Source organism: Larus michahellis, chromosome 2 (genome assembly GCF_964199755.1).
Source record: "Larus michahellis chromosome 2, bLarMic1.1, whole genome shotgun sequence".
In the NCBI taxonomy this organism is placed as follows: Eukaryota; Metazoa; Chordata; class Aves; order Charadriiformes; family Laridae; genus Larus; species Larus michahellis.
Window position 1 is genome coordinate 127,850,985 of NC_133897.1, and position 21,096 is coordinate 127,872,080.

Below are 21,096 nucleotides of genomic sequence, written 5' to 3' on the forward strand. Positions count from 1 at the left end.
TTATCTTATTTTTCATTTCGCATACAGAAGCTAAGTCTGATCACAGCTTACACAAGGAAGTGATGGAATTGTACCCAAAATAAGAGCAGTCACCTTTTCGTAAGGTACGTTTACACATGATTTCAATCTGAATCTAAAACCATAACCTGCCACAGACTTTGTCTTAATTGACTATTTAAATATTGTGCATTCAACCTCTGTGACACAATTAGGTTTTTATACTAGGCTAACTATGGCTATTTCTCATATTTAAATTTTAATCTGTGTTCATTAACTAATAAAGAAAATAGCTGCTTTTTCTATTAGGCTTTAAGTCATTTAAATCAGTCTGAAGGAAAAAAAGCTGCAGTCTTGTAAAATATTACTAAAGCCTTGAGAAATATCTGCTTTTTTATTCTTCACTGAGGTTTGGAAGCTCAAGAAGTTTTTCAAAATAGATCAGCCTCTTCTTAAAAAGGGCATATTAACTTATTTTTTTTACAGCATATAGTAGTTTATTAAAATTAAAAACTGGAAGTTAACTTGCTTTGTGTATTATCTACATGTGTAAAAGGTATTTTCAAACAGCAGCAATAGTGTCAATTTTGGAAAAACAGTTACCTAAAAAACAAACAACCTACCCGTACCAGAAGGCTAGTAGGACTAAGCTTCAGTCTACTTTGCCAGTAAGTTTACAAAACACAAGTCTGTATCTGTAGTTACGCAACATCTGAGGAGGTCTTTTGGAAATGGGAACATTAGCTAGAAGTTAAGAGGTACATAGACATGCTTCACTAGTGACATAAGGAGAAAAACCTCCTCTTAATCAGAACAGCAGTATGACGAAAGAAGTTAAAATGAAAGTAATTAAGAATTTGGTTTAAACAGCCTAAGCTTATACTGAATAAACTCTGAACACAAAACATCGGTATTAACTAAGAATTTTAGCTTTCTTGAGGACTGATGGGAAGGTTATCTACTGATAATTCATATAACAGATAAATTCTAACCTTCTGAAACCCTTCAGAGGGGGGCAGAGAACAATAATACAGATGATTACGTTTTTGCAGATAGAAGTCCACATATTTAAGTTGCAACAAATTGTCATTTGATATCAAAGGCCCATGTTCTCTTCTATGTATATTGGATTGACAAAGAACATTTTTCAATAAAGTTTTGCAGACCCTGTCGTACTTCAAGCACCGCATGTTCCTTGAACAGATTCAAGTTCAAACGGTGTCTCTCTACGTAAATTTTCACAAAGCAGGTAACCACAGGCTGTTTGGGATGGCTCAAGACCTTTCTGCAGAAAAGAGCGCGCCTGAACCTAAAAAGATAGAAAGTTATTTCTGGGCTTGTAGAAAAATTGCTGGTTTATATCTTGTGTTCTAAACGGAAACAACCAAACAATTTACTATTTCTGTTAAACTCGTTCCATATGACTCTATCCAATGGAAAAAAAAAAATCCACAAAAAAAGAGGTACTGGAGGAAAAGCTGCTTCTGGCACAAACACCAAATGATGAACAAGTCCTACATTACAGAAAAATCTAGCATGCATCTTTAACACTGTACGCAGAAATCAAGGACAGGAAGTAACTGTTAAAAACTATACAAGGAAACATTGCCTTCTTTTAAAAAGGTATATGGAAATAATTACACTGATTAATAAAACACTGATATTCACAACCCATCTGAACTAAACTGGTTTACATCTTTAGGAAAAGAGTCAAAATAATACAGAACATTTCTTTTTTTCTCTGTCAAAGATAAACTGTTGCTGCATATAAATTCATCTCAACCTTCCTGTGCTTTCTGTTCAGGGGATATAGAACACAAGGTCACATTTCCTGCTAAATTGTTTACAGAGTTATCAGATGCCTATACAAATCAACCTTTTTTTCCCTACTCAATTCATTATGGAGTTGCTACAACTACAGTAACAGGATGCAAAAGGTTCCAAGAAATTCCTGTGAGAACTACTAAGGTTATTTTATGAATCAACTTGGATTTTTCTTTAGCTCACCTACGTTCACAAATATATACTGTATATGCACCTTGAGTATAAGAACTGCATGAAAACAGTCTGAAAAAAATAAAACATGGAAACTGAGGTGTGAGACAGTCAGTCCCCTTCCTACTTCTGATTATTATTTTATTTTTTTTTAAATACCACCTCTGAAGAAACCCAATGCATGATTATAGTCCCCAAACCCACACCAAACTGCTTTGCTGTGCATCTTTCCCAGCAGGTTTTCACACCTGCTTCTTCAGACAGAGCATTTGGAGGCTACAAAAGCACGACTTGTACTTCTCCATCATTCAAGTTTATTTGTGTGATGTTTTTTCCAGATCTGGAAGTTTTTCAATTAGTGCTTTATGGTTCATGTTGATACTGGCTATTAGTCCTCCCTCATTGCCATCTGAGCCAGTGTAACTAATTTCTTCACCAGTCAGGGTAGTCATATGGCCACCCAATGCTCTCAACACTGCATTTCCAGCACATATGTCCCATTTCTTAATGTAGGTGACATGGATATACACGTCAGCTTCTTCTTGATTCTTTTCAGCCACATCAAGGAGGGCCAGCACTTTATAACCTAGAAGAAATGAGCAGAAGTAAAAAAAAAAAAAAAAAGGTTAAACCAAGTTTTTGTATTCATCACAAAGGATAAGTCTACTAGTAAGCAGATTTACAGACGTGCAAGATTTAGGAAAGTGATGTCATTAATTATATCATGCCAACGAGCATAATGGCAGAGGCACCAATAACTTTGTCTGAGAGAAAATTTGAAAAGGAACGTCCCTGCTCCCCACACACACAAGATTTTTCCACTGCACCCCAATTAAAGCCTTGAGTATTTGGGACACATTATTTTTAGACAGCCTTTACCAACATGCTACATTGGCTTATCTAGAGACACATTAGAACAACAAGACCAGAAACTTGAATATAGTTTTGCTCTTACGTTCACTCACTTATTTCTCAATCTCTATATTATGCTGAAGTCTACCTTTCCCCCTGTCCTCACTTTTTGTTACAATAGAAGGAAGATGCATATACCACTCTCATACAGCAACTCAGCACAAGGCATTCTCCTTTATCATACATTATGCAGTACAAAGTTGCTTTTAGGGGTATCAAAAACAAAAAGCAAGAGGAAAAAGAGGGAGATGCCACAGTCATATCCTTTTCTCTAACAACAGCTATGCTGTTAAATCATTCGGAAGCAATAAAATGAATAGGATGCTTAAGGAACCAAACCTGCTCCACCAGCGGGGATTATCACAGTCTTATTTCCAAATGTCTGCCGTGCAACCTGCTCAACTTTTCCTGCATGGGAGCGGGATACAATAATCCTCGGAGTTTTCTCATTGTAGGTGGAACGAGCTTTTACGTTTGAGCCACCATCCACCATTGCCCAGGCTACAACAGAAACACAAATTCTGCTAAGATTTACAAAAGGCAATCTCTGTTAAATGTAAAGATAAAAGGATACTTATCTGAGAAAATGGAATTGATGCCTCTAACTTAATTTCCCCTCCCTACTGTAAAAGAGAAAGTTAGGGCTGACAGAAGAGAGGGATGCACGCCCACATGTGCACACAAGCAAATAGAAACAGCCCCCATCCCCACACACCTTTGTGTCTATGGCATTATCCCATGCCCGACTATTCTTGTGCCACACTTCCAAAAAAACAGAGTAAGAGGGGAAAAAACCCAAGTAGTAATACTAGAACCTCTGACTGAAAAGACACCAAAGTTATAAGGATGGCTCTGAGTCAGAAATAGATCCAATATTTTCTCAAATAACTCTTTTATAAAAGCAAAAAGCCCCGCTACCCTTCAAAGCGGATAGCAAAAATATTATGGAGTCATTTTGTTCAAAAGGATAGTAACGCTAAGGAAGAAAATAGCTCAGAAGGATGGTAATACTAAGGGAAACCTGTTATGGTGTGTTTTGGAGGACTGGATTTAGAATACACAGCCTCCCACTTGTTTCATCATGAGTTTCAAAGCCAAGCTTGGTAGGTGGCATCCCCTAACCATTAATTTGACATTTACTTAGCAGACTAACCAGCAATTTCATCTCAGTAGAGGGCCAGATTGTATGGCAACAGGCTGAATTATGTGTAATAACAATGCTGACTGCCCTTTATTGCTTTGTATTTGTGTGGTAGCATTAGGAATAATCCCACTCACAACATATTGGTATTTCCAGCTTGGCAAATGAATGCTCTTCACAGTGAATGACAGAATTCATGGCATCTCATCTGATGCCATGTCTGAACATTTCACACTTTACTATTAAAGGAGATAAATTCTCAAAATTAGAGTGCTAAAAAAAAAATAATAAGTATTTCTTCAGATAGGTGTTGATACTTAGAAAAATATGTTCCAAAACCACCCAAGATTCTTAAAGCATATTGGAATATAGCATATACTTAAATGACTGGAAATTAAGTTCATATTTAAAGACAGTACAATGTTTAGCACAAAATATCAAGTGTTCAGTGGGCAAAAAAAGAGAACAGATTAAAAAAATATATTTATTCAGTCTTAGTTTCTGTGACAGAGCTACTGCCTAACTTTACAACTCTAGAGGTCAGTATTGCCTAAGGCAAAACGAGAACAGAAATTATTGTGTCTAATCTACAGTATGTAAGACACAAGTACTAAAACTACTTTGAAGCTTTCAGAAGTGCATACATATTGCCAAACTTGCAGCCATCCTCACTGATATGTCATTAATACTGAAGAATTAATTAGTTGAGTGTTGTGGCATTAAAAGCATGTCAGATAATCAATAAGGCTATGGTAGGCAGTCTAGCCTGTTACATACAAACAGTTGCCATTAACATCTTTAATCTACCTTTGTTATTCACACTGAAAAAACACCAGCTCCTGGGTATAATATCAGGGACCCAAGTTCTGCTGAATGAGCAAAATACCCTTCTGCTAGAGACTAACAGCACGCATAAGGCTGGTCAGTATGCGTAGGTTTCACTTTCTTTGGTTTGCTATAAGCACTCTGATTGAAGGAGTTTTAATTTTTAAATGTATTTTCAGTTGGTTTAGTTTAAATGCATCATTTTTGTGCTAAACATGGGCAGCATTTTCCTTTGTGGTTTTAGAGCACAGAACACATCCGCAGCTCTAATTCTGAGGTCTGCAGCCATGCTCTTTTGCACCAGGTACTATTTTCTCACTTACACCTACAGATGTTCTCTCAAACATCAAATTTTAATTAACACTATGACTGAAGATGCTGGAAATATGTGAAGGCATAAAGGTACCTGTATATGATGAGAATGGCTTGTGTATCACTCCTATTACTGGTTTACCATTTACAGCCACGCAAACCATTGTTGTGACATACTGTCGAAGATCCTCTGTGGGCAAAACGAGAAAGTGAACAAGTTTACAGCCAGATGCCAAGGACACAAAAAGAAAGCAGACCTGACATTATATAAATATTGTTCTTTGAAGACTAGTCTGCATTCTGCCTCTTACAATGTAGCTTTGTTGTATCCTCAAATAACCTTGCAGTTCTCAAGACTTTAAAGACTTTTCAGTTTTCCAGCAGTTTTCTGGGTTGAGTAGATGTAACCTATACTCCTACCAGATCTAATGCTAACAGCTGTGTCTTATGCAGCATGTATTTCCATGGAAATCTGTACCCCTATATTCTCCTTTCTCTGTCCCACCTCCTATCCTCTATTGGTTCAAAGCTGATAATTCAAATACCAAAGAACATTCACCTGAAAAGGTGATTGTATCAATGGAATATTCACAAAATAATCCCCATTCTTCTGTTTGTTCTGCAGTATTTATCAGCAAGAATTTTAGTTGCATTGCCTTGAACTGCTAATGTGACATCTTAAAAGATTTGAAAATGGAGAAGACAGAATTATGCATGCTTTTTTGAAAAACTGTAACAATTTTTTTTATATCAAGTTAAACAGGAAATGTGTTAATTCCAGCAGAAATCATAAAGGACAGTTACCATTTGTTTTATCAATTACTTAGTTGCAAGAATATCAAAGTCATTTCAGAGTTGGTATATATAAAAGTAAATGCTACGGTCTGATAGAGATTTCATTATGCACTTTGTCAATTAAATCACACGAACTCTCACGTAACACACTTTATTTAACAAGAGATGGCATTTTAAATACTTACTATTTTGTCTCCAGCATAAAAGGCAGACATCAGAATTACACACATGATTTGTCAACAAGAATCAGCTACCTGTGTATTCTTGTGTAGCATCTAACGGATCGATCCAGACTGTAACACTTTCTGCTGGAACCTCTTTAGGCTGTATTTTTTGTTTTATGTCTTCAGGAATACTGCGATCCCAAGAGATTGTCTCCTGATCAGCTGTATCAACACGCTCTTCAGAGTTTATCTATAAGACAACAAAAGTAGTTGCATTAATTTATCAGATACAGTAGCTATGGTACTTGGGGAAAATTATAGGTTTGCTCATATCTTTTCTTTCTCCCTTCACCTCCAGCTAAAAGTGCAAGAATTAGTCATTTTTCAGCAACTTACAAGCTATTACCATCATGTGACAAGCAATAGAAAACCACAATCCAGAATTTTACTGCAAACCACACCACAGCTGGATGCTGCTTCTTTGGCTGCAGCTCTTCCCACTGAACGTTCTCACAGTACGAATCGCAGGGGTTTTTTTGAATCAAAAGTTAAACGCAGTTGCTTCAAAGACTACAAGCAGTACATTTGACTTGAGAATCATGCGGTATACAGATACAGTAGGGGTCTAGTATTCCATTTATACAGATCAGTAGATGCAGATTGAAATGTACAGATATTTTATCAACAAATACTTTGCAGACTGTGGCATGACTTGGGGGAGTAGGAATCCTAGCATATATTCCTGCTTCTGGCATTGAGTTACAACTAGCAATTTAAGCAGCTCAAACGAATGTAACCACTACACAACTATCAGATGTATACTATTTTATAAACAAGTTAATAATATTCTATATCTGTCTTTAGGGTAGGTTGGGCTAAGGACCTAAGAAGGCCCGCGAAGAACATTTATAAACAGCAGTCAAAGGTCACATTTAAGCCTATTGTCACTTGCTGCCTAACTTAAGGAATTTTACTCTGGACCAGAAGGCATTTCAGTCTGCTGAACAGTTTGGTCCAGTAGTGGAGCACACAGTTCCAGTCTCTTGAATGGAAGAATGTTCTGCAAAACCCAATACAATGTCATTGTGACTGCAGTAGCAAGATATTTTTGGATCACAAGAGATGCAGTTATCACAAAACACTGTGCATAATGATTTCTCATGTTACAAAACATCACACAACCTGGCAGAAGAACTGCTGGGGAAACATTCATCAATGTGCCTTAACCCATCCATACCAGCTTACTACCACTGCAAAGATGGTCTATAGGAGAGCTGTAATGCAACCAGACATAAGTAGTGCTAACAGGAATTTATACAAATTCATCCCATTTACTTTTATTTACATTAGGAGACTAGTATTTCTATGCTCCTTCTGCCAATAAAAAGGAAATCATTACTACTGTACCTTTCAAGCTTCAGCCTGCTTGAACCCTTCAGAAACGCATCACTCTACTAATTACTCAATAGGACGATGATGCTTATGGCTTAGATATGTAGGTTATATGTCTGAAGTTGAGTGTAACTAATTTGGACTTCTAGGACATTTCAGAATATTAGGAACATAAACGTTTTTATTTTTGGTAGCTTTACAGCTGGCTTCCTCTAATATAATTCTAAAGGGATATTAGCTCTGATGTCCAGTCAAAGCAAGACAGTAGGTACACAAGGGATGTAATGTGCTTACAGCCTAGAAGCACCGATTTCCCTTTACTTGCTATGGATGGAGTTGGGACTGCTAGCTCAAATTCAGAAAACTGCTAGAGCACATAAATCCCCTTTGACTAAACCAACTTGTTATTACAGACGTTGTAGGCAAGTGACATTGAAAAGCAATGAAATCAGACTACGTTTGAATGTTACAGACTTTGTATCAGCAAGATTTTTACATAATTCACATCATGACAAGAAAAGGCATCACACACCTCAACTATAACAGACCATTAGCAAAGGGTTAAGGGCCAAGAGAATTCCAAAAAAAAAAAAAAAGAAAGCAAGCAGAACTGCAGCAACTCCAGCCATACATCATAGCTGTCTTCTCATGTAAAACCAGTACATGAAACATCGTATGTCAAATACAGAGTCCTTGAAGTTGCTATGACATTTACAAATTAAACATCTGTCACCGTACAATAAACCTGATGATTGTGTTTTCCCCTAGGGAAAACAATCCTGCGAAGTCAAGATGACTAGTTCCACAGACTTGGCAGCCTCAACACGGCCCCTGGGCAGTTAAAGTTCCACTGCAGCGTATTATGCACCACCATAAGAACACATTTCCTCAACAGAAGGAAGAGGCCTCCAGAAAGTTAAAGGGTTGGAACCAGTCCTCAAAAGGAAGAATATCTTGTTAAACCTGTTGCTACAGTACACTAAAATTAAAAGACTGAAACTATCTGAAAGGTATTGTTTTCAGAGAAAGACCTCCTACTCGTTCAAATTTTGTAGCGGTGGCCATGATGCTGCAGCATTTATAATGCTTGTGAGGAGTCTCTCAACGACAATGATCAATCTGACAGAAAAAAAACAGGTAATAGTGATGAGGTTGCAGAGCCATCTGGAGGCGGGCGTGTGGGGGGGAAAATCAACTGGGTCACTAGTTCTTCTATTCATATGACCATTTACTCTGTAGCCCTGACCAAACACTCCACAAGTCATAGTCCAAATAGAAATTCATAGCCATTATTCTACATGCAGTTATTAAATTTATTTCTTGTTAGGAAGCTACATTGTAGGTTTTGCAAGACATAGTTGCCTGAGAGATCATCACCAACCCTTAACACTGGAAACTTGTATCTTTTTTTTTTTTTTTTTTAAAACGTATGAAAATATACCTGGAAAACATGCCTTTGTGTCATTATGATGTCACATTCCTACTTGTCATTCTCATTTGCTGGAAGTCTCCAGAGGCCATGACCTAACATTTCAAGCTTTTCTGTAGTGATATTGATATGTAGTTGACTGCCTTCCCGAGTCTTCACTCAGAAATTAGGAGTGGCTATGTGTCCAGGAGTAGCTTGTTTCTCCAGGAGAGTGCTGTGAGAAACAGTGTCAAAAGCTTTACTAAAGTCTAGGTAGACAACATCCACAGCCTTTCCCTCGTCCACTTGTTCACCTTGTCAAAGGAGATCATGTTAGTAAAGCAGGACCTGCCTTTCATAAACCCATGCTGACTGGGCCCGATAACCTGGTTGTCCAGTATGTGCCGTGTGATGGCACTCAAGATGATCTGCTCCATAACCTTCCCTGGCACCGAGGTCAGACTGACAGGCCTGTAGTTCCCCAGATCCTCCTTCTGGCCCTTATTGTAGATGGGTGTAGAATTTGCTAATTTCCAGTGAACTGGAACCTCCCTGGTTAGTCAGGACTTGTGGTAAATGATGGACAGTGGCTTGGTGAGCACTTCTTCCAGCTCCCTCAGCACCTTTGAGTGGATCCCATACAGCCCCATAGACTTGTGTGTGTTTCAGTGGTGTAGCAGGTTGTTAACCATTTCCCCTTGGCTTATGGAGGCTTCATTCTGCCTCCCCATTCTCATCTTCAAGCTCTGGTACCCAGAGAACAACTGGTGTTACCACTAAAGACTGAGGCAAAGAAGGCATCAACTATCTCAGCCTTTTCCTCATTCTTTGTCACTACATTTCCCCCCACACCCAATAAAGGATGGAGATTCTCTTTAGCCCTCCTTTCATTGCTAATGTATTTATAGAAACATTTTTTTTATTGTCTTTTACAGCTGTAGTAAACATTAAGTTCTATTTAGGCTTTGGCCCTTCTAATTTTCTCCCTGCATAATCTTACAACCTCCTTGTAGTTCTCCTGAGTTGCCTGCCCCGTCTTTCAAAGGTCATAAACTCTCCTTTTTTCCTCCCTGAGTTCCAGCCAAAGCTCTCCATTCAGCCAGGCTGGTCTTTTTCCCTACCAGCTCGTCTTTTGGCACATGGGGACAGCCTGCTCCTGAGCCTTTAAGATTTTGTTCTTGAAGAATATACAGCCTTCCTGGACTCCTTTGCCCTTCAGGACTGCCTCCCAAGTGACTCTGTCGACAAGGCTCCTAAACAAGCCAAAGTCTACTCCCTGAAATCCAAGGTATAAGTTCTGCTGCCCCCGCTCCTTACTTCTCCAAGAATCAAAAACTTTTACCATTTTGTGATCACTATATCCAAGACGGCCTCCAACCATCACATCACCCAACAGTTATCTGTTCACAAACAACAGGTTGAGAAGAGCACCTTCCCTAGCTGTCTTACTCACCAGATGTCAGGAAGTTATCTTCCACAGACTCCAGGAACCTCCTAGACTGTCTCCTCTCAGCAGACATCTGGTAAGTTGAAGTCCCCCACGAGAACATGGGCTAGCAACTGTGAGGCTTCTCCCAGCTGCTTATAGAATATTTTGTTTGCCTCTTCATCCTGGTTGTGTGGTCTGTAACAGATTCCCACCATAACTGCCTTATTGGCCTTCCCCCGATTCCTACCCATAAACACTAAACCCTGTTGTCACCATCATTAAGCTCTAGACAATCAAACCACTCCCTAACATACAAGGCTACCCCACGGCCCCTCCCTCCTTGCCTATCCCTTCTGAAGAGTTTATAGCCATCCATTGCAGCACTCCAGTTGTGTAAGGCACCCAACCATGTTTCTGCGATAGTTTTCCTGCTGCACAATGGCTTCCAGCTCCTCCTGTTTGCTGCCCAGGCCATGTGCATTGGTGTACAGGCACTTCAGTTGGGCTATTGATCCTGCCACCTTTTTGCAGGGAGCAACCCTAATTCCTATGTGACCGTTCTCAGGTGTTTCCATGGTGTCTAACACATCAATAATCCTTACATCTTTGCTGTCACATGAATCTTCACTCCCTGCCTCCACTGAGACAGCAGACCGAAGGACCCTGCTAGCACAATGTTCCTCAAACATTGCCACCCTCAGCCTAGTAAGCCCAGTTTTATCCCTTTCACTTTCAATTTAGATAGCAACCCATCATGCAATAATTTTAAGACAGCAAGCAGAGACAGAAATAAACAGTTATTTAGGGTTAGCCACCGAACAGCTGTACAATGTAAAATCCTGTCTCAGGAAGTTCTGTAAGCTGCCCACTGACACTGAGTTTAACTACATTTAAGCAATCTTCTCCAGTTGTGCTTGAAGAGAAAGCTGTCCTCACAAAGAACAACTGCATCAAACACAGAGATTTCATAAAATATATTAAATCGGTGAAGGGACTACTGATGAAAGGTCAACAAAAAAAATTATTTCATAAACAAGGCAGTCTGGCTGCATCTCGTCAGCACAGAGATTCCTTAAAACAAGCCTGTGAGGTGCAGGAATCCTGTAATGGATGAGAGATGCTGCTTGCAGAAGTCACCAGCAGCAGAGGTCCAACAGCAACATTGGGATCAGCACATGGTGTGCCTTCTGAAACACCCAAGTGTTCCCAGCCTTCAAAAACCCATTGCACAGAAAACACTCTCCTCCAGCATGTTGGTGATTGGAATATAGAACTCCTCAGGGACATGCGAAGCAACTCGGGAGTGTGCTACAAACCCGCGTGGATAAATGCAGTGCTCCGAACAAACAGCCAACAGTCCCAACCATGTTCACAGTGGCTTGTTGTCCTGTGTTGGACTGCTCCCTACCAGCACTTCACAATGTCTTTGTGGCAGCTCACAACCCAACAAACCTACTTGAATACTAGCTAGCTGTCTGTGGCGAAGTAAACAAACTCAGGCTTTTTCCTGGTTCGAATGTGTAGGACACAGCTGCGGTGTTGCCTTTGAATTCACACATTAAATATAAACTAAACTCAAAACACATATGCTTAAAAAAAAATAAAATAGAAGTTTCTGTTCAAATATACAAATGATTTTATCTTTTTTTAATAAACATCAGTACATGAAAATGCAATGGTTTTCTTAGAAAGTGTTTGGTCGTATATGAATTTTATTTAGATTTATTACTCTCCCACATCCTTATCCATCCCAATACTCACTATGTATTTTAATATGCAAATAATCCAATATCTTGAAAAAGATGAGGTAGCACAGCTCTTTACCCCTGAGAGTGTCAATATCCCCACCTAATAATTAAGTCCTCTCAAATTCAAATCTCAGTGCTGTTTCATTAGAATAAAAAACAGAACAAGAACACCACAAATACTATCCCACCTGTATTATAAAGAAGAAATACTAATTAGGCTACTCAAGGTAAAAAAAGAAAAACACCAAAACGAAACACCCCACAGTTCAGGTAACCGTAAAAAAAAGGATATTCTCTAGTCAGAATACAAACATAAGAATATTCCAGGTATTACATTTCAAGAACAGAGACTGGAACAGACTGCCAGAGAGGCAGTAGATGCCACATCCCTGGAAACATTCAAGGTCAGGTGGGACGGGGCTCTGAGCAACCTGATCTAGTTGAAGATGTCCCTGCTCGTTGCAGGGGGGTTGGACTAGATGACCTTTAAAGGTCCCTTCCAACACAAGCCATTCTATGATTCTACGATTCAAATCAATGGATTTAAACATTGAATCAGACCATGAAAATGAAGAGCCTGGAGGCGCAGACAAAATAGCGTGCACAGGGGAACGTTAGTAAAATATTAATAGATGTTTGACTTTGTATTTCTGTTTTATTAGGGCACTAACTCTGCATGGCATACACGGCCACTTCATCAGTGATTACACAAAGTAAGCATTACGCATACCCAAGACTGAAACTTAACTTTGCCATTTGTATTCATGTGACAGGAGATGGAGGAAAGGAGCAGAGGGACAGAAGTAAATAAGTAAATGTAAACATTTACAAACAGTAAACCAACAATGATTCTGGTAATTTCTTACTGGCTGACTGAAAGATGTTCCTTAGGGACAGTGGAAGATATTTTATCATTGTATCATGTCCAGAGCAACGAGTAAGAGGATATCCACAACTACACACCTTGAAAGGTGTACTGATCTACTAGGTGGCTGCACAGGACCGTATTTGATTTGCTGTTATTTGACCGTGCTTCAGAGAGGCACAACTCGGGGGAGAGCAGTTCAACCAGCAGCCCTTGGGCATTCCCCTGCTTACCAATCAAGCCTCACACCTCACCCCTCCAAGCACTGCTGTCATGCTGCTCCAAAGAGCTATGCACCCTTGCGCCCACTACACAAGTCAGACTGTTTCACCTCCGTTTGCTTAGCTTCTGTTTTTTTCCCTCAAATGTATCAGAGGTGAAAGCTGTCTCATCTTCTCACAGCATCTGTACATACACAAATTGTGTGAAGGAATCAGATGCCAAAACCTCTGAACATAAACACCCACTCAACAAGTCAGGACATAGAAACATGCACAACAGGAGAATGCTCTCCAGGAGATCAAGAAGCAGGGTCAAAGCATCATGCTTCCAATAACCGAGGAAAGTATCTAACTTATTGTGGTTACAAAACAGGGCTCCAGAATCTGCTACAGAAGGAAGGACTTGCTTTGACACCAAGATTTAGCTCACCTGTAGCCAGGATCACTCCTGATCCCTCCTTTCCAAATTTTGAATTTTGGGACAGCGAGTAGCAATTTTCACTATTAACTGAAGCTGCTTCCTGAAAGTTAACGTTACTTGACACTGAAAAGAATACAAACTTGGAAATCAAAATATCACTTTTTTAAGTTTAAAACGTCTTTGAGCTTTAAACAATTTGAATAGCAGTCTTGCCAGCCTAGTCAAAAATTCTGGTTTTATTCAATACACTGACATTTTTAAAGCCAGCTGCTTCCTTTTGAAAGGATTCTTTTCCTCCTTAGATTACCACAACACATTAGGAAGGAAAAATGAGCTTTTACAGGTGATCATCTTCATGCCTTTCAAAAAGGTTCCTTTTGCTAGGGACCAATTTACAAAGAGTTTTAGCAGGGTAGATTTTTTTATGAAAGGATAGGAAGGACCTTGCTGAATCACATGGGTCTCTAAATAAACAGCTTGTTAAAGGGTAATAAAGTATAATAAAAATATGAAGTGGTTTTGTATATAAATGTGTAAGGTATAAAAATATACTAATATATAAAGGTATAAAACCTGCTGGTCTCGCACTGTAATTCGTTTGAAATGAAAATAACAAATACTTCTATAATAATGCCACAGAACAGATTAAGGAGACATGCATTTTTTAAGACACAGAAGTCCAGACAGACAGACAGAAGTTTTCCTCTACCATGAACTACACCTTCATTTAATGACAAGAAATCACTTCATGCAGGAAGATGATGACAGGATATGCAAAGAATATGGACAAGCCTAAATGCCAAATAGCTTGATTATTGCTTATCAAAACTCGTTACATGGCTTTGGACATTAAGCCAGCAGGAAGCAAAGTGAAACAAACAGATCCACATAAACAGTAAAGACGTATCAGGTGACAACTCTGCTTCTACTGACTTAGGACAAATGGAAGTTGGTGAAAACAACCCAAATACAACAGAGGGAATCAGCATGGATCACAGAATTCAGCATTTCCACCAGTAATCTGTAGAAACAAATGGAATTTAAAACCAGCGAAGGTAAAGCCACTTGCCATTGGCTCACACAAGTTGTTTCAGTAGATAGCAAAATTCTGCTACAGTTCTATACAGATGCAAGTCCGTAGCAAAGAGAAAGGGAGGACCAGCTTGTCATGAGAGTTGCAACACTACCTTCCATTTTAAGAAAACATCCAAATAAGGCCACATTAGAAGTCTACCAATACAATAAAAAACACCAAGAAAACTTTCGCTGTTTGTGAGTGCCTACACTACTAAGAAACTCAAGTCTCCAGATGCTCAGCTGACAGATTAAACACCCTCAGTATACACACAAGCCAAATGAACTACTTGTAATTACATCTGAAAAGATAATCACAGAACTCATTACCGTAAAGTTACAGGCTTTAATTTCATTTTGTGTAGAGAGCGCCAGTGTAAGTCATCTAGTACCAACTAAAACCCATGTTAAGAGATGCATTTCCAGACAACACCTATTACTGAGATTTCAGATTAATATTCACACTTCTTGCTTTACTTGGAAACTTCTTGGCAGTTGCTAAAATCATCCAGGTCAGAAGATGGTTGATTTTGTTAAAAACCCTAAGACCTGAGGATGCCATTCTCACAACATGAAGAGACAAACAAATTACTGAAATTATTCAGCAATGCACTGAAACCCTTCTGAAGTTTAAGTAGCTTTTTTTTTTTTTTTTAAAGCTACTTCCTTAACGTATCTATTTTTCCCACAGAATCGGTATCAGATGCAGAGCTTGCCATCTCAGATGAAATTCCAGTTTTCTAAGTATGATAGTTGGCACTATCACACTATTTAAACCTGCCTGTAAACAGCAGATTTAAATCTAGAAAGTGCTTCAGGTAGCTTGATAAAAAGAAGAGGAGTGCTTGGAGACATTAATCTTCAAAAAGTGGAATTCATTTAGAAGGAAATCTCATAAAAAATAAATCTGACATGTTCTTAAATTTCCATTTCAAACACTGATGCCTGATTCCAGCATTATCATGCACAAACTTGAAATGAGGTCTTTATTATCTGAGATTGAAGAACCTTCGGGTCTGGGGCTGTGGCAAGACCAATAAAAAGACTCTTGAAGACTGGGACAGAGGAAGGCTTCATTTCCACCACAGTCACAATTAAAAGAAAAGAAGAAACAAAGGATATTTCTCTAGTCAGTATTTACATTAGAAAACAAGACATATAGCTGGTGCAACTATAGAACATAAATCAATGCACTGGTCAAAAATAAGCCCAAACAGCTGAAAATGAGAGTACAGGGCACAATTCATTCTGGCAAATAAGACTGAAGCCTGCATCCTGTGAACTTAATGCTAGCATAGTGAAGAAGAAAAATGGCAAAATTGTGTGATTGCTTTAAAATCGTTTTTTTCATAGTTGGAGGACAAACAGACTTTGGCCAAGGAGCTGGTTTAAGGAACACATCTTCCTCTGTCAATCACTTCTACATTTGTGAGCAAGTAGCGCTGCTCCTTCAGATGTCCTGACGCAGGCTGTTGGTAGTGCCATTATGAGAATTAACCCAGGGTATTCTTAAGTCATCTTTATTTTACCTTGGATATATTCAGATACCAAGCTCCTGACACTGATCCCTGGACAAGTGGCATTACAAAAATGGAAGATCCTGATGAATGGCACTGGCAGAGAATCTCTTTTACCAGCTAATGCTGCTGAAGCCCTGGTATCATGACAGCATCTCTCCAAACAGCGAAGCTCTTCTGGGCAGAACATAACAGTCTTTCTGGCCAGTCTCTAACTGGATTTGGAAACGTTGCCTCCCAGTTCCTTCTCCCCCCAGCAGCAGGGCTGGCTTGAGCATATCCTTAATCCCTTCACATGATTCCCATCCAGTCCTTATTGCACCACCACTGTGCTAGCACAAGGAATAAGTGGGGCTGCATGGAGAACCAATCAGGAAAGCAGTGAAGTAATCCAGAAAAGATAAATGAGATAAATAAAAAAAAATGAAAAGGAGCAGAGGGGATGATTACAGCTGGATCAGAGCTTTAACTCATTCTCAGCATGACAAACAAATAGACAAGGACAACACACTGGTAGCGCAGGAGCAGTAAACACCTCAAGCCTGTAGCTAGAGTTGTTGAGTTTATCAAGAGAAACCACTGCATATATTTTAGCATTAAATGTATTTTAAAATCAACTGCACAAGTGTACTTCATAGAAGATGCGTGCAAATATTCATTGATGGATGTTGAGTGTGATCAGACAATGCTGGGTAATACTTGAGTTAGAAATAACTGACTTGCGCCTTCCTGCCCCATCTTTCTAACACCTGTTTCTGATGGATATAACATCAATACTCAATACATTCAATCCACTACACAGCGATAAACCAGAATTGATCTGCTTATCTCTTTGGTCTTACCTAACCTAGCTGTGAGAACTGATGCAAATGCATCTATTTATAGCAAATAGAGCAGGTGATGCAAGCAGTGGAGTTCCTCTTCCTCTGTAGAGACAATGCCTTTACTTAAAAGAACAGGCAAAGGCAAAACATTTTCTATGGGTTTGGTTTTTTCCCTCTCTCTTCCTCCCCTTAGATTTTTAAAGTTTTTTTATAAGTCACGACTGTCAGGATTGTAAGACTCTTTCCAGATTTATTTCAGCTTCTGCAACTGAGAAGCCTAACTCTTCCATCTTCTCTTAATAATCACCCCTTAAGAGAAGGTCTGCTTCAGGCAGGCTGTTAGCATGCTTTCCCTTGTTATGTCCAGCAGCACAACACAGGGAATCCAAGGCTGCTCCCTGACTTCAGTTTATTTCAGTCAAATGACATCTCCCCCTGGTTATTTTTAAACATTTAAACATTTTTAAACATTGGAAAGCCATAGCTATTCTTAAAGGATAATTAATGGATCATTTCCTTTGCATTATAGGCATATTTTGGCACCACTTTTTGTGCTGGTTTGTTTTTTTCCTGGCTGCAGCATTTGACACCAATTTAAATGTTGAAGTACCCCAGTTGGGCTCAAGGACTCCACAGTGTGAGTAAATCAGCATTTTGCACAAGTTTACTCTTGGAAGTCTTTCAGTTTTTGTTTGACAACTTTGTCGGCAGCATCTTCTCTAGCAAGAAGAGAAGAGAGGTTTTATTTGACTTCAGCAATGTTTTTTTATTCTGGACCGTCACTTTGTACGCGGGGATAAGGCTACAGATACAAACTACAATGCTTCTTATGAGATGCAGTTTTATACTGCCTCACCTGAAATGTCTCTCTGGAAATCCTCTATAATCCTCATATTCACGCCAAAACTGCAGTAGGTCTGTTCTGTGAAACAGCAGCAGTCTTAGATGTGTTGTGCTGAAGGCAGACGTGAAGGATTTGAAGATTGAGACAAGACCTTGTCTTTGCACCTGAGATGTGTGCCATATGTACGTATATAGTAAACCAAAGGTTTTATTTTGGTTTGAACAAATGTTTAGGAATACATCTTCATCATAGCATAGACTTTAAGACACAGCATGTTTTATCAGTATATACAGCTTAGTGGATATTTTTTAAATGCCGCATGAGATCAGCTGTTATTATCCAGATCATGTACTCCAAATACTAACTATCCCAGAGCTGATCTGTCAAATTGAATAACTCTAGATTAGCTGAAAGATTTGTCAAACAAACTCTTCCTAGTCACCCTCAATGCTCAAACTCAATCAGTCTAAGGGGGATGGGAGAGGGGAAAAAAGAAAAAAGACATATGCCTGATTTTTTTTCCAGTTCCACAGAGGTACAGACATATTTTTGTCTTCATACTGTGTTTGAGAACACACCTGCACTTTAGAAAGTACCATCTATTTTTGAAGACTAGCAGCACTAGTCAACTGTAAGGAAAATAAAAACAAGTACCAAAATTTTTTAAAAGTAGACATTCAAAGTTAACGCCCTCTGAGAGGAAGACGCGCAAGTCAGACTGTCACCTGAGCACCAGAGGAGAGTTTACACAGTGACCACAGACACGGAACAGGCAATACAGTTCACTGAGCTCTTGAAGCCCAGACTGAACTCCCAGCCTTCTCTAGAACCACAAACAACTCTTTTATCTAAACTAATGAAGTCCCTCCATCTGTGGAAGGGGAGAAAGCGTACAGGTTTCAGGCAGCAATACAGGCATGCTGTAATGCCAAGCTCTGCGAGGACACTGAATAGCATAAGAGAACACGGGACAATACTTTTTCCTCCTTTAATGTAGGGCCTGCGAAGGTGGCTTGCCATTGACAGACAATCTTCAGAACATAACCATAATCTCTCTGCAGAGAAAGATCAACCACATATCAAGTTTAGTTCAAATATTGAAGAACAGTGTTTCCTTTAGATTTCATATTCAATGCATTCTCTACAACACTTACCAAAAAATAAAAAACCAAACCAAACAAAAAACCCCACAAGCCACTACTACGCATCATCCTGAACAACTTCCAAAACAGCCACTGAAAACTCATTGAGTAATGACTAAACTTAAATATAAAATAAACTGAACTACACTACTTTCTCTAGACCTGTCCAGGAAAAGCACGCAATCATCACCTTTGAAACCCAAACTTAGGGTTTTCTATCTGTTTCAAAGGACCGTAAAAAGCTAAGCTGGAGAGAACGGCTAAGCTGAAGAGAAGTTCCCATTTACTAAAGCAAAAGTGGGGAAAAAAAGCCAACAAAAACTAAAAAGCCTAAAAGCATAGGTTTAGTTTGGGTTTGACCTGAAGCATTAGAGGCAGATTTCAGAAGGGAACGAGAGCAGGGAGGGGCATGCACCTCTGAAAGAAAAGTAAATTCACTTTGCCCATGTAGTCACTGATCCACAGTGTGACACAGCTGTTAGCTTATCTGCTGTCCCGAAGTCATGAGAGCTAGAAACTCAGATATTGTAACGCTACATTCCTAAACCTCAAATTCTAAAGCCCGTTCCTGGCTCTCCCTGTAACTTAAGGCCGGAAGGACAACTAGCAGGAAGGATAAATAAGAAAGAAACAGCATTATTAATCTCAGCACCATGAATTCATGCAGAATTGGCGCTGTGAAATTACCTTTAACCAGGCGTTATTTCTAACGCCAAGTTTTACCTGGCATGGCTTCGCTTACCCACCACCCCACTCCTTCCCCTGCAACCCAACACCCACGGCAAACAAGCGTGAGGTGGCACTGCCACAAAGTCAGCAAGGGGAGGAAGGAAAAACGCAGAATAAGGGCCGCGTTTCCCGCCGGCGGTTACAAAACGGAGCCGCGTCCCCCGGCAAACGTCCGAGCCGCGGCGGTTGGCCTCGGGGGCGAACGTTACGCGGCCGTTAACGGCTGTCACGAGCCGCGAAGGGCTGGAGCTCTACACCGAGGGAGGAGGGCGCACGGCCCCGGGCTCCCTTTCGCCCCCCGGCCCAACGGCAGGGATGCCGGCACCCACCTGCACGGCGGGGAAGGCGCCCTTCAGCAGGTAGAACATCCTGCGGTTGGAGAGGAGGTCGCCGCTCGTCAGCTGCTCCTCGGCCCCCTCTCGCGTCTTCCCCTTCGCCTTGGCGTTGAGGACGTTGCCCTCCCGGACCCGCTTCACCTCCTGCCCGCCCCTGACGGCGGCCAGAACGGAGACGGCCAGCAGCTCCCGCAGGTCCACGGCGCCGGCGGGCGCGGAGCCGCGGGGAGACTCGGGCCCGCCAGCCGCCGGCTCGCTCAGCATGAAGAAGGCAAAACGGCCGGCCAAGAAGCCGGAGTAGAGGTGGTAGAGAACGCCCAGCCCCAGCAGGCAGAACACGGCCATGCCGAGCGGCGAGAGGCGGATCCCCATGGGGGCCATGGCCACAGGGGGGTGTGTGAGGGAGGCACAGCGGGGCGGGCGGGCAGCGGTGCCGAGCTCTCACCACAGCCCCATGGCGCCGCCGGCGCGCTCCGCTCCCTCTACTGCTGCGGTGGCGGCAGGGCCGACCCGGCTCCACGCTCCTCAGCGGGCCGGTGAACAGGCAGCGCCGTCTGTATCCGGGTCAGGCGGAGGCGGGGCCCGCCGCTCGCACTGAGCATGTCCCGCCGCCCACCGGACTCTCGGCGGGCAGCTCTGTCCTGGGCTGGGAGGGGGAATGTCCGCCTCTGTGGGTGTCCCAGTAGGGGGCTGGGGTGGGGAAGATCCCTTCGTGTTCTACCGTGGGCGCGCCTGACAACAAGTATCGCTGGTTCTCCTGGAATGTGGGGTTTGGGGTGGCTTTTTATTTCACTTCCTTCTAGTCAAGCCGGTGCGTGAGGAGCCTGCCCCCTGCCTGCCCGCACCGGCTGGGGCAGGAGCCGGAGGCCGCTTAGAAGGCCGGCTCGACAGGCCGGGAAGGAGCCTGCTGTTGGAAATTGCTGTTTCCAGAAATTGCTGCTTAATTTCTGAAGATTTGCCGTTAACGGTTCTGAGCATCAGTGTTGAGCGTCTCCTGTTTTTCACA

The 21,096-nt window shown here is 41.0% G+C and overlaps 1 protein-coding gene across 1 annotated transcript; it reads right to left on the reverse strand.

Annotated features, from left to right (window-relative positions):
- Window positions 1–374: 374 nt before the first annotated feature.
- On the reverse strand, window positions 375–20,847 carry BPNT2 (3'(2'), 5'-bisphosphate nucleotidase 2). The gene is made up of 5 exons (XM_074577064.1): window positions 20,085–20,847; window positions 6,232–6,391; window positions 5,277–5,372; window positions 3,244–3,405; window positions 375–2,578 (listed from the first exon to the last, which is right to left on the reverse strand). The coding sequence occupies exons 1-5, from the start codon at window positions 20,469–20,471 to the stop codon at window positions 2,307–2,309; spliced, it is 1,077 nt and encodes a 358-aa protein (XP_074433165.1). The 5' UTR covers window positions 20,472–20,847; the 3' UTR covers window positions 375–2,306.
- Between the last annotated feature and the right edge of the window lie 249 nt (window positions 20,848–21,096).

Coding starts and splice junctions, on each gene's coding strand:
- BPNT2 (XM_074577064.1), bottom strand. CDS start 20,471: ATGGCCCCCATGGGGATCCGCCTCTCGCCGCTCGGCATGGCCGTGTTC. Junction 6,392..20,084: donor GCGCCTTCCCCGCCGTGCAG/GTGGGTGCCGGC, acceptor GTTGTCTTATAG/ATAAACTCTGAAGAGCGTGT. Junction 3,406..5,276: donor GCCATTCTCATCATATACAG/GTACCTTTATGC, acceptor TTTCTGTTGTAG/CCTGGGCAATGGTGGATGGT.